We start from the raw sequence: 14,344 nt of genomic DNA, 5'->3' as shown, positions 1-14,344 counted from the left end.
TCCAGCCTGACTTGTCCCCTGCTAGGGCCACCCATGGCCATAGTCCTTATGTCACAGGGCTTTTTTCTCAGATAAGGTTCCAATAGGCCAGCATTCTCTTCCAAGCTCACTCCAGCTCTTGGCAGAGTGTGTCTATGTGGGCCCCATGACTCAGGGCTGGCCTCTTTCTGCTGTAGACTTGAGGCTACCCCTGCTCCCCTGTTCCCAGAGGCCACTCATGGGATGTGTTTCTTCCCACAAAGCTAGAAGCAGGAGTTCTTTTCAGGTCTGTCTCTTTGGCTGCCAGAGGACTGCATGCATCTGGGGACAGCTGGGGATGGAGACCCACACAAAATCATAAACTCTTTGAAAACATTATGAGATTTGTGTGTGTGAGGACTGGAATACAGACCTCCAGAACTCAATGAAAGCCAGGCAGGCGTGGTGGCTGTCTGTGACCCCAGCACTCAGGAGGTGGAGACAGAGGCTCCCTGGGGCAAGCTGATTGGTGAGAATAGCTCAATCAGTGAGCTCTGGGATCAGCGAGAGACCTTGCCTCATAAACAAAGTGGAGAGCTATTGAGGAGGATACTTGACATCAACCTCTGACGTCCAAATGCATGCATGTCCACTCACACACATGCAGATATGCAGATATGCACACATGCACAATCACACAAAAGAGTTGGCCATAGTTCGCATTTCAGCTCCAGCTGACAAAGATGGTCTTCTTCATGCAACGTTAAGTGATTGTGACAAGTGGAGATGACAGCTCCACCCTTTCTGTATAATGTAGTGTGACCACAGTCATCCCTGTATCACACTAGCTAACAAACCAGACACAGGCTGTGCCTGCAGCTATGGGCTAGATATGATTGGGAGCAGTGATTGGGATAAGGATTCTGTCAATCACTGAGGGCTAATGCCTCAAAGCCTTCATGCCCTTGGGCCCAGCTTTGTGTCCTGAGCCCCAGCAGAGTGGGAGCCCAGGCTAGTGCACACTTCCCTAATCCCACTCCTCCTCAGGAGACCATCCACAAATCCCATCCTGACACATCAGACCTCTTCCCCAAAGATTCGCCCTCAGCCCTGGCCAGTGTACACATCCTTCCTCTGCCTTCCAGAGTTCCATGTGCCCTGCACCTCCTGCTGGCCCAGACCTCACGTGCTCTCCTTGTTGAAAGTTCCACTTGACCAGAACAGCTTGTGCCTAGTGCCCTGACCTTGCACAGTCCCTGAAGCCTACAGGCTGTAGAATCACACATGACCAATGCTTGGAGCTCTGTATCAACCATATGGGAACTCACTGGGGGTGTTTTCCTCCGTGTTCCCACATGAGCAACACCAGACAGCAGCTTAGGAGCCCCACCTCCAGGGGACTGTCCTGTGTCCAAGGTGACTTGTGACATGGTCCTATTTTAGATCCCCACCCCGACCAAGCCCTGGAGGCCTGCACTACTCCGATGAGGACCTCTGCAACAAGTACAACGGCGCTGTGCTGACCGAGAGTGTGAACCTCAAGGAGAAGTCGGTGGACGGGTCAGAATCCGAGGTCAGTGCTGCGCTTGCTTCCGCCCAGCAGTGACCGCCCTCTAATTCCTCAGTATATCTCATCACACTTAGGTCTCACAGCCACCCCATGGGATGGGCAGAGCTGGTGGTGGAGGGTCCCCTGTAGATGGAGGAAGTATAAAAATTGACAGGTTGTATGGCTTTTCCCGGGAGAAGGAAAACAATGTCTGTTCACACAGCTGGGAAGGCACCAAGAGACCCAAGAAAGGTTCTGTCGGAGTCAGGCAATAGACTGTATTCTTTCTCTCATGGCTGTGACAAAATACCTCAGACAGCAACTTAAGTAGAGTGGGGATTATCTGACTCACAGCCTAAGGAACTGTCCATCATGGTGGGAAGGCACAGCGGCAGGAGCAGGAGGCAGCTGGTCACACGGCATCCGCAGTCAGGAAGCAGAAAGAGATGGATGCTGGGGCTCAGCTCACTTTCTCCTTTTTATTTAGTCTAGGACCGCAGCCTAGAAAATGGTGTCACCCACGTTTAGGGTGGGTCTTCCCACCTCAATTAACCTAATCTGGAAACTCCCTCACAGATAGGTGTCTCCTGGGGAGTTCTAGGCCATGTCAAGCTGGCATTTGATCTAAACCACCACATGAACCTGAGCTTCACCCCCAGGGAGCCCCCATCCCCAGTCAACTACCTATCTTCTAGATAATCTCAGGACACAGGGGGCCTCATGACTGTCGTGAGCGCTCCAGCTCCCTCCATGAGAGGATGTTAACGGACTCACTCATGCACACAGAAGGTGGCTTCAACCATGGAAGCCAGCAGCTGGGAGCGAGGGGCTCAAGGTGTTAGCAACCCCCTCTCTGTGTCTCATGCTGACCAGCATGAAGGGTCCAATCAATGGTTCCACTGGGTGTCCCCAAGGGTCCTCTTCTCAGGCTTCATGAAGAGCAAGAACCACAGGCCATTTGCTGCACATGTATTCCTGGCCCCACATCTCAGCACACACCTCTAAATCAATATTTAATCTAAAATACACTCTCACCTTCATTCCTGACCTGATTTCGGGCCTTATTGAGCCCCAAGGCTCGATAAAACAGCCCCCTTTCAACTGTGGCTTATATACGAACTCCAGTGAGTAGGCAGGGGCGAGATCCAGCTGAGCTCCACTTTACATGTTCTGTTTATAAAGGTTGCTGGGTCTGTAACATAGCCTCGGCTTGCGGGAAACAGGAGTAGCGGTACTAACATCCCAAGAGATGCGTGTGTCTCTGCTGGAGGGCTGTCATTGAAAGCCTGTGGGAACCAGCCTGCCTCTTCCCGGCTGAGGTTAGCAGTGTCACCTCATGGCAGCTGCTCTTTGAAGAGCAGCAGGTGAGGAGGTAGCAGGGTGGCCTTGCATCCAGCTTCCTGTCTCCACTGATAGAGCCAGGCCTTGTGGGCAGGCTGGGGTCTGTCCTTAGATCCACTGTTCCCTGCAGTACTTGGCATGCTGTTGATGGTGACTGTGTGGAGAGTTCCCTGTGCATTGACACGCATCACTCTGTGGTGATGAGCACGTACTGTGGGCCACGCCTCATGTCACCCGCTCTCCACATGCTTGGTGTTCACCCACCCCTGTGGCTGGGTCATTCTGCTGACATTCTCAATAATCCCCACACTTGGGAGGTGGAGACAGGAAGACCACGAGTTCAAGGTCATCCTTGGCTGCATAGCAAATTTGTGGCCAGACTGGGTTCCTGAGACCCCATCTCAAAATTAATGAATTGGTTTATTAATTAAAACTTTTAAATAGGTTAATAGGACATGCCTGGGTCTATTTCTTCTCTCAAATGCATGAGATGGCTTGAGGTTCCAATTCAACTGGGTTTTTTTTTTTTAAATAACAAGATTTACCTAAGCACTGAGCTAGGAAATATAATACATACATACATATACACATATGTACAATTACAGACATGCATAAATACATACATATACATGTATGTGCACACATATATACATGTGTACATTCTCTCACACATGCATAAATACATACATACATATGTACATGTCACCATACACACACACACACACACACACACACACACACACACACACACACACACAAGGCAGAGAAGGAGGGGTGAGCATGGAGAAGCCAGGGAGGACAGGAGGGAAGGCAGGCACAGGGGAGGAGGGATGCTGCAGAGGAACGCCATTCTGCAAGAGGGAATTCTGCAAGGAGTTTGCCTTCCTTGGCCCTGTGGCTTTTCCTGGGGAGAGAGGAACAAATGTCTATTGACCCCCTGCACTGACGACAGATCAGAGAAATGACCCCACCCAAGTCCAGCTTAGTGAACCAGTGAGTTTAGTAGGATTCCTACAGGACATGGGTGACTCAAAGGCAGTTGCATCACCCAAATCCAGCCCAACATGGGTGACTACTCAGGAAAGCTGTATCCTCAGAGCTCCCTGCATGCCTTGCAGGCAGCCTGGCAGGTGGGAGAGCCTTCTCTCTCTTCCCAGCAATTGAGTGTTTATATGACATGGGGGGGGGGGCCTTGGAGATCCTGTAAGTTTCAGGAGTTTCCTGAAACTTGTGAGTTTTCTGTACCTCTTGAGTCTTCATGAGCCTCCCTCTAGGAGCACAGGTTTCAGTCTGGAGGTAAAAGCTACACAGCATCCACATGTAATGCTCGGGACTAAGAGGCTTTCTTAAGGTTCTCACTGATGACCTGGTCAAAGCACCTGGCTGAGTTCCCGCTCTCCTACCACACCTGCCTTTGGGAACCACTGAGGCACATCTGTGGGGCTGAAGAGGCCAGGGGCCTATGAGCTTGGCTGCCTGACACTATCACAAGCCCTATGCTGTTGTTGCTCCCCAGGGGTGCCCCATGGTTCACAAAGCCTTTGGGGTAACAGTTCTTTCCAGGAGCCAATGAACTATGTAAACACGCAGAGTCTCCTGAGACCTCAGGGTCCCAGGCCCTGCAGCCTCTCAGCACCCTTCCACCTGAGGCCTCATGACTGCCAGCTAACAGTCCCTGGGCCGGGACACTGGGGCTGCCTGGCTCACGAGTGTGTGAGTCCTGGCCAGCTGTCTGTTTTCCAGAGTTCTTTGTCCTGCTGTGTCTGAAGTGTGTGAATTAAGGCAGACTGTAAGCACTGAACACCCTAGGACCTCAACCAAGGGATCCATTGAGTCACTCTAGAAGGGCCAGTTCAGATGGCAGAGTTCACTTGAGTCAACCTCTTACTTCTGTCTGAAGTGACAAAAAGAACCATGGTGTCATGTGATGCTGGCAGGCTGACACCAGGCAGGCTCCGTGTCCCCATGAGCACAGACTTTTCACCATGCCAATATTTTTGGAAATGGGTTTTCAGTGTCCTGGGTGGCAAAGGCCCTTTCCCAGTGACATCAGCTTCTGGGAAAGATGTCACTTCCATCAGGGATGCAGTAGGATTCCTGCCTCTTCCTCTCTTGGGGCTCTGAAAAAGAGGACACTGGCCAATTCCTGTGTCCATTTGGTATCACTACAGCCATGCACCCAAGGCAAAGCACTAGATTACACTGTAACTCTAAAACTTGGGGTTTTGCATTTGAATCTCCAAACTGCCTTCTAGGGAGGAAAAACATTTTAGGTCTATATTCTAGGCTTGGGGGCTAGGGATATGCTCAGTTGGTACAGGGCTTTCCTAGCACACAGGAAGCCATGGGTTCCATCCCCAGCACTGCGTAACACACACACACACACACACACACACACACACACACACACACACACACACCATGTGGTAGTACACACTTGCAATCTTAGTACTCAGGAGGTAGAGACAAGGAAGAGAAGTTCAAGGGCATCCTCAGCTGCGTAGAGAATTTGAGGCCAGCCTGAGCTATATGAGACCCTGTATAGAAAAAAGAAATCTCAAACATATTTGCAAATGAGCGCTGTGACATTTGGGTGGATGCTATTGCCTAGCAACCCTGCGTGTTCCTGCGTGGTGCTCGCTGGTCTCTCTAAGAGCTTCATCTGCACTTCTGTTTCTGGCAACCTCTAGTTAAAGGTCCAGAGCAGAAGTCAGTGCTCTACTAGGAAAGCAAGCATCAGGGCGGAGCCGTGTTGACCACCATCCCCTCTGAAAGTCAGAATCATCCAGGCTGGAGACAAAGCTACTTCTGGAATAGTGAAATAGAGCCTTCATATTCCCAGTGGGATGATGAATTAACCAGGGGAAATGGTTTTGTAAACATCCACTTTCGAGTCTTTGGAAACGATACCGGGGAAGACCGTGAGTAGAGATCTGTGAAAGATCCACTGGGCTGAGGAGCCAGCTCAGTCAGGAAAGCAGTAGCCTGCTAAGCAAATACAGGGATCTGAGTTGGATCCCCAGAATCCATGTAATGAGTAGAGATCTGTGAAAGATCCACTGGGCTGAGGAGCCGGCTCAGTCAGGAAAGCAGTAGCCTGCTAAGCAAATACAGGGATCTGAGTTGGATCCCCAGAACCCATGTAAAAGCTGGTACAGCAGCAAGAGCTTGGAAACCCACACTGGGGAGGAGGAGACAAATGGATTCCTGGAGCTTGCTGGCTAGACAGTCTTACCAAATCAGCGAGCTCCAGGCCAGTGAGAGACCATCACAAAAAAAGAGGAGGACTGGACAGATGGGCTAGTGGTTGAGAGTTTGCTAAGGAAGCATGGGGACCAGAGTTAAGATCCCCAGAACTCAGAAAACCCATGTATGGTGGTGCATAATCCCCATGTTCGGGTGTGGCCAGAGATAAGAGGATCCCGGTTGCACACTGGTTGTCACTGAAGCCGAACCAGCGAACTCTAGGTTCAGAGACAGACTTTGTCTCAAAAACTAAAGTGGAGAGAGAGAGGGACAGGGAGAAGACATCCATTATTAATATCAGGCCTACACACACACACACACACACACACACACACACACACACACACACACGTGCACGCACACGCGCTGCCCCCCAGAATTTTTAAAAAATAAACCAGTCTTCAAAATTCTTCCAGCTCTAACTAATTAGAATGATCCCTCATACCTAATTGGTTCCCTGGTAGAGCAGGATTTTCATCTTGCTGGTACCTTGCCGAGTCCTGAGTTGACCCTCGCTGCAGCTCGCCAAGCATTCATAGTCAGCCTGACGCAGCACTCGGTCACCTTCTGTCCTTTCTATGGTTTCCTGGGAAACCAGTACATCAGGACTCCACATCACAGGCCACAAGGAAGGAAGGAAGGAAGGAAAGGAGGGAGGGGAGGAGGAGGGAAGACCCAGTGGCAACTCCTTTTTGCCAATAATTCTCACTCACTAAAATACATCTGCATTCAAACATAATGTCATGTAAAGAACAAACAGAGCTAGCAGCAGAGGAAGGATGGTATCTGGATGTTGCCCCATCAGGGAAGCCACAGCAAGACCTGATGTCCACACCACCAATATCTGTCTGGCATCCTGTGTCTTCTCCCCAATGATGCGCAGGAAACAAACTCGGAGAGTCTTGGTCTTTCTTTGAAGATGCTTTCTGCACAAAGGCAGAGTTCCCTCAGATTAGCTTTAGGGACCGCTTGCCCATCAAACTGTACACTACACTGGCAGTCGGTCTCTTCAGCCACAAACACCACGAAGACTCCCAGGGCAAGGCTCTGATTGGTCAGTGCAAGGCACATACATTCTCTGGTCCTGTGAACCAGTTACTGTCCAGGATGGCTTCCTTCCAAGTGGTCCACGGTAGACACAAGAACTGAGACATGGTTATGTTCCAAATGCCTGACGCAAGCAATGGATGGATGGATGGAAGGAAGGAAGGAGGGAGGGAGGGAGGGAGGGAGGGAGGGAGGGAGGGAGGGGAGGAAGGGTCTGTTCTGACTCACAGCCTATCATGGGGTGGAAGTCTTGACAGCAGGAACGTGAGGCAGCTGGTCACGTGGCATCCACAGTCAGGAAGCAGGGAGAGACGGATACTGGTGCTCAGCTCACTTTCTCCTTTTTGTTCAGTCCAGGACCCTATGGAATACTGCCTGACCATGTTTAGGTTGGGTCTTCTGTCTCAATTAATCTAATCTACATAATCCCTCATAGACATGCCCAGAGACTTGTTGCTCTGGTGATTCTAATTCCCAAAACTGACCATTAAGATCACCCATCACAGTCTCCTGCATGGTCCCCTTGTAAGCACCCACCTTAGCCACAGACCTCTCTCTCTGTATTATCGCCATCTTTGGCTCATGAAATACTCAAGGGCAGACATAAGAAGTCATGTTAAGTCACTCTGCCCCTCATCCTGGCATAAAGAGTTCACTGAAGAAGTTTGTTGTGCCTCAGTGAGGGTCCATCCATCATGGCTGTGCAGACATGACAGCATCCACAGATGGGGCATTCAGCTGGACTCTTCACATCTCCATGGATCAGGAAACAGAGAACTCTGATGAGAAGTGGAATCAGCCTCGAACCCTCAAGTTTTCCCTCTGTGCCCCACATCTCCCAGCTGGGCTCCATGTCCAGAAGGTTCCAAACTTCCCCCAAAACAGCACCATCAGCCAGGACCAAGTGTTCAGCACAGGAGCCTGTCAGGGACATTTCATATTTGATCCCTAACTAAAATTGTGAAGACATTTTATAAGTGAAAGGCATTTGGTTAATCTCATATACGTCTATGGGCACAAGTCACAGCATATGTTTGTCCCTACAGTATTCTGGACACACTCAGGCTGGGGAGAGAGCTCAGTCAGGATGGTGCTTGCAGTATACGCATGAGGATCTGAGCACATATGTAAAACGCTGAGTGTGGCCACACATGCCTACACTCCCAGTGCCGAGGAAGCAGAGGCAGGAGGATCTCTGAGACTCTGTTGCAAGTCTCTATTTGTACTGGGCTAGCCAGACAGCCCAATCCAAATAGAGACTTGCAACAGGCCGCAGTGAGAGACCCAGTCTCAAAAACCAAGATGAATGGCTCCTGAAAAATGACACCTGAGTTGTCTTCTGCCTTCTGTGTGCATACACCCACACATATGCATATCCATGTACACACACACACACACACACACAAAAAACAGACTTCCACAAAACGGTAGCAGTCCATTCTAGCCCATCATAGGTCCAACCTGCTCTTGACCCTGCTTCTCTACAGCACATAGCTGTGAGAAAAGGGCTGGCAGGAAGTTCAGGAGAGCAGAAGGAGGCCCGAAGGGTTTCCAGGTGGATGCTAGCCGAGCACACAGAGGCAGGATTTACAGACAGTGGTTCCACTGGGGTAGGTGACCCCTTCATTGCTTTGGTCCATGTGTGCCAAGACCCACCCACATAATCTCAGTCTCCCAGTCTCCAATGGAACTGACCGAAATTGGCTGGGAGCTTGCAACAAGTGCTCAATTCCCTGTCATTGGCTGAGAGTCCCCTGTGGGCGTGGCCTGAGGAGCTCATTTGAATCTATGGATCTTGGTTCTTCAGCCAGAAAATAAGGAGACGGACTCAATTTCAAATCTTGTGTGCCACCTCAGAGGAGAATAAAGTTAGCCCTGGTTTGTGGAACTGGGGAACAAAACAGCCTTCATCCAATCCTGGGGACCCAGTGAAGTCCCCATGTAAAAAAAGATGGCTTCTGTGGATCTCAGTGTCCTCCTCCAGGATTTTAGAATCTAAGACAGTGTCTGAAGACTTCACAGAGCAGACAGCCACACAGAGTCCTGCTCTTGCCTGTCTCTGTCCCCTTGTCAAGCCCTAGTTTACATACAGCAGTGCCTCCTAGGCCTCAAACCCCTAGAAAACGTCTGGAAGGTGTATTTTAAACACAGCCACAAATCCCAATCCCAGCCCCCACCCCCAACTGTGGAGGCCAAATCCGTGTCTAGAAGGACTGGGTGTCCAATGGAGAGCCAGGAATCCTCCGCAGACTCAGTGAAATCCACTTCAGCCTCCGTCTCCTTTAGTGATTTTTTCCATGACAACACAAAGAGCAGAAAATAATTTTTATTTAATTTAAGAAAAGAGCAAACACATAGACTAAGCCAGACATTGCTTTGGCTCACACCTTTTATCCTAGAACCTGGAGGCTGAGGTAAGAACATGGAAATCACAAGCAGAAAGCCAGTCTGCACTGCGGAGCGGAACCTTCCTCAAAAGCAGAAGGGAGGAAGGGAAGAAAGGAAGGAAGGAGGAGGGAGGGGAGGAGGAAGGAGGAAGGGAAAGCTGACTGAATGATTCTTACAGGTATTGCTGGCTTGTTGTATAAAATGAACTGAGACCCTCCAAGGGACGATCCTCAGCACCCCCAGGAGACCAGGGCTCTCCAGGCTGCCGTGGAGTGTGCTTGGGGGCCCCAGCACCAGAGCAGATAAAAATGCAGGCACTGGCATAGTCCAGCAGCTTCCCCGCTAAGCCTCTGTGGGCAGTGTGGGTCTGTGACAAGAGGCCACTGAGGGTGACCCCACCCCCACCCTGGCATGCTGAACTTTTCTCTTTGGTCCCCCAGCAGCTCACGTCTTGTTTGCCTGCAGATCAAAGGCCAGGGGCACTCCCAGGCATCCATAAGTGTGTGTTCTGAGACAAGAGAGGAAGAGGATGATGATAGGCAAAGGAAGGAAAGAGAAGGCACACACACACACTTGGGAGTCTCCCCAAAGCTTCCCACCAGCTGATAGTTAATAACTGCAGCATGATTGACATTTACTATGAAGCTTGTGGACATGGAGACAATGCTCCCTTCATATAAAGGTATTTTATATCAAACAGCAATGAACCAGGCTTAAAGTCTGAATGCATATGACCACAGGTGGGGCCTCATTCCTCTCCCAGACATTTTCTGAGAATTAAAAAAAAAAAAAACCTGCATTCCACAAGCTAATTTTACTCTATCAACTGGAGTCCCGTCAGGAGCCACTTGGGACCCACCTGCGACCTCACTTATTTGGTTCCCAGCACCCATGTCAGGCAGCTCACAACTGCTTCTAACTCCATTTCCAGGGGTCTGCTGCCCTCTTCTGGACTCCACACAAACTGCATATACACATGCACAAACACTGAGAGAGACACACATGTGTGCAAAATTAAAATGAATCTTTTTATGTGGGTGCGTGTTTTGCTTGCATATATGTCTGTATCCATGGATATGTAGTACTCAGGGAGGCCAGAAGTGGGTGTCAGATTGCCTGGGAGTAGAGTTACAGATGGCTGTGAGCTGCCGTGTGGGTGCTAGGAATGGAAATTCAGTCTTCTGGAAGGGTGGCCAGTGCTCATAACCACTGAGCCATCTCTCCAGCCCCAAAATAAAACTTTTAAATATATATCTTTTCTTTTTAAATAAACTTCAACTTGGGCTGGGGAGATGGCTCACTTTGCTGTGAAAGCAAGAAGACCCAAGTTCAAAATGTGAGTACCCACATAAAAGCTGGGCATGGCAGCATGCCAAGCATTGGGAGACAGAAACAGATGGATCCTGGTGGCTTGCTAGCCAGTCAGACAGCCAAGGTAAAATGACCAGCTTCAGATCCACTGAGAGACCCTGCCTCAAAATAATAAGGTGGATAGGAAAACAGGAGACAACATCTCTCTCTGCCTTCCACGTGTGAGCAGATGGATATGTAAACCCACACACAATGCCATAAATAAATAAATAAATAAATAAATAAATACATAAATAAATACATAAATAAATACATAAATACATAAATACATAAATAAATAAATAAATAAATAAATAAATAAATAAATAAATAAAAACTCCATGCTTCTCACTGGCTTGGTCCGGGAATTCTTTCTGCATTGGAGCCAAGGATCCATTTTACCTGGGTGGACATTGATGAAGGAAGTTCAGTCAGTGTACTAGTTACTTTTAGAGTATTAGTTACTTTTAGTGTATTAGTCACTCAGTGTGTTAGTTACTTTTCCATTGTTGTGATAAAAAATCATAACCAAGGCAGCTTATAGAAGGAAGAGTTTATTAGGGCTAAGGTTCCAGAGGGATGAGTCCATCACCATCATGGTGGGAAAAGATGACAACAGGCAGGCATGGCAGCTGGAGCAGGAAGCTGAGTTTTGTAGCTAGAGTTTTCCTGCCTGGCCCACAGTCAGGACAAATCTCTATCACCTGCCAGTCCCACAGCCGCTCAGACCCAACAAAGTAAACACAGAGACTTATATTGGTTACAAACTGTATGGCCGTGGCAGGCTTCTTGCTAACTGTTCTTATATCTTAAATTAACTCATTTCTATAAATCTATACCTTGCCACGTGGCTCGTGGCTTACTGGTATCTTCACATGCTGTTTGTCATTGTGGCGGCTGGCAGTGTCTCTGACTCAGCCTTCCACATCCCAGCTTTATTCTCCTCCTTGTCCCGCCTATACTTCCTGCCTGGCCACTGGCCAATCAGTGATTTATTTATTGACCAATCAGAGCAACACATTTGCCATACAGAACATCCCACGGCAGAGACCCACACCTGGAATCACAGGAATGAAGCAAGGAGGGGGGAGGGGGAGAGAGGAGGGGGGAGAGAGAAGGGGACAGAGAGAGAGTGGAAATGGGGCCAGTCTTTAAACTCAAAGCCCACCTCCAGTGACATACTTCCTCAACAAGGCCATGCCTCCTCAACCTCCACCCCCCCCCCACACACACACACACACCTGCGGCCCAGTTGTTCAAATACATGAACCTGTGGGGACATTCTCATTCAAACCACCATATGCTGCTAAGGGGACACCGCACCATTAACATCTGTGCTTACAGACACTGGGGACTCTGTAGACCTCTCCCAGGGCGGCCTGCAGCACAGGCCTATCCTGGGCTTCCAGGAGGGAGAAAGGCGACAGGCAAGCCACCCTTTGGCTGACCAATGGGAGTCTCCCTGTTTCCAGATCACCCTCCCTCACCCCTCCCTTTCTCCCTTTCTTGCTGTGGCTCACACTGTCCCTCTGTCCCATCCTCAGGCCTCCGACTCAGACTATGAGGAAGCCCTGCCCAAGCATTCCTTCGTCAACCACTACATGAGCGACCCCACCTACTACAACTCCTGGAAGCGGCGTCCCCCTGCCGCAGCACCGCACAGATACGAGGCGGTGGCAGGGGCCGAGTCGGGCCCGCACCTGCACACGGTCATCACCACACAGAGCGCGGGCGGAGTCTACACACCAGCTGGCCCCGGAGCCCGGGCCCCCCTCACCGGCTTCTCCTCCTTCGTGTGACGTCACGCCTCCATCAGGGTAGACGGGTGCAGAACTTCTGGAGTCTATTTTTGTTAAGACAATCAACTCCGATAACTGAGCTGAAATTTTTTGTTCCACAAAAAAATAATAATAATTCTGATAAGCGATCTTACCTACTGGTGAAAACTAGGTTTCACTTAGGAAGGTTTTTTTTAATGGCTTTTTGTAACATCGCTGCAGGAAGCAGGTTTCTTTGTTTTCTTTTCTTTTTAAGAGAAGGTATCTCCCTGGTGCACTAGCTCGGCACCGCCGGCGGGGGCGCTCTCGACACACCCCAACCCTGGGCTTCTCAGGCCTCCAAACCATCCGGGAGGCTAGGGCTGGCAGGGGGGTGGAGGGGGACAGGTAAATCGCATCCGCGGCCCACTTCTCTCTCTACCTCCTTTTGGAGAACCAGCCAGCCTGGATCACTTTCTCCATCTTAGGACGACTTGAGGCTCCTTGCTCTCGCCTGTGCTTCAGACAGTTGATCTCCCCCCGCGGGTTCTGTCCGGTTCTCACCAGGGTCCACGCCATACCACTGCGCAAGGGCCCGTGGAGGGCTCAGCTCTGCAGTCCCTCTTTAGGGTGGCGCGACCCTGGGGCTTTTCCCTCGCTCTTCCTCTGTTCTCTCAAGCTGACAATTACAAGAACAGGAAGTCCCTCCCCAACTGGCTCTGGAGGCCACCCAGGCCCATCCACGGCCAGCCAGGTCCTTGTGGTGACCACAGCACACAGCACACAGCCCACCCCCGCTGAGCAAAGGGAGGGGCGCAGACGCGTGTTTTTGCAGTTGCTTGGGGCAGTAGCAGGTGTGCATTGTCGAACCAGAGTATTTTTTAAATCTTTTTATCTTTTTTTAAACTATGTCACATGAAATGAATGCGTCTTTGCTGTCTCCAGGTGCCTTTTAATTCATTGTTCAGCTTTGTACGTGGGAAAGACGAGAAGCGACCGTGTCTCCAAATAAAACAATCGGCTCTGAGAAAACAACCCGGGGCCACGAGTCACCTAGCACACCCTACACCGGCGCACAGTGGGGACAGCCCTTCCCTCCCCCCCTGATGTCCCGCTTCTGACCCCCACCCCACCCCACCCCGGTGCTGCTTCCTCCACCCTGGTCCAAGGCCAGCGTTTTAGCCTTAACAGGTTTTCTGAACACATTTTCCTTTACTTTTCACTATTTCAATGTTTTTGGCTAAATGTGAAGAGTACCAGCTAAGTGGCCCTCAGACCCCATGAGCGTCCTGCCGCCCCTAGCCCAGGCTTGGGATCTGGATGTGACCAGCTGGCTCTGGCCATGGTGTGGCCCAGAGCTGGCGTGGCTCCATGAAACCACGTCCTGGAGCACTCAGAGCCAGTGAGAAAGGTCTGTCCTCCCAGTGACCTTGGCACCCTGCGGAGGGGACTGGCTGTTTAATGTCACCAGTAGTGGACTTTGTAGCCCTTTACCTTCCCTGAGAGGCAGAGGACATGGATCTTGTCTTGACTCGGATGCCTAGGAAGTTACTGGTATGGCCCCAGGACACCGGAAGTTCTGCTTGGGGGAAAAAAAAATAAAGGCCTTTCAGTTTTTCCAAAACCCACAATAAAAAAATCCAGCCCTCCTCTTCCCTTCTCCTCTTCATTCCTTCTTTCCCTCTCCCTCCCCTTATCCTTCCTTCCC

General features: G+C 50.3%; 1 protein-coding gene across 1 annotated transcript in view; it reads left to right on the top strand.

The window, feature by feature from the left end:
* Sdk1 (sidekick cell adhesion molecule 1) overlaps positions 1-13,671 on the top strand; it is a 281,083-nt gene extending 267,412 nt beyond the window's left edge. The window contains exons 40-41 of the mRNA XM_059249807.1: positions 1,402-1,531; positions 12,424-13,671. Of these exons, the coding sequence (XP_059105790.1) occupies positions 1,402-1,531; positions 12,424-12,678 (385 nt within the window). The 3' untranslated portion in view covers positions 12,679-13,671. The remainder of the gene's footprint in view (positions 1-1,401; positions 1,532-12,423) is intronic.
* Positions 13,672-14,344: the final 673 nt, after the last annotated feature.

This window comes from Peromyscus eremicus, chromosome 23 (genome assembly GCF_949786415.1).
Source record: "Peromyscus eremicus chromosome 23, PerEre_H2_v1, whole genome shotgun sequence".
Classification (NCBI taxonomy): domain Eukaryota; kingdom Metazoa; phylum Chordata; class Mammalia; order Rodentia; family Cricetidae; genus Peromyscus; species Peromyscus eremicus.
Note: the sequence above shows the minus strand (reverse complement) of the source record. Positions and strands in the feature narration are given on the sequence as shown.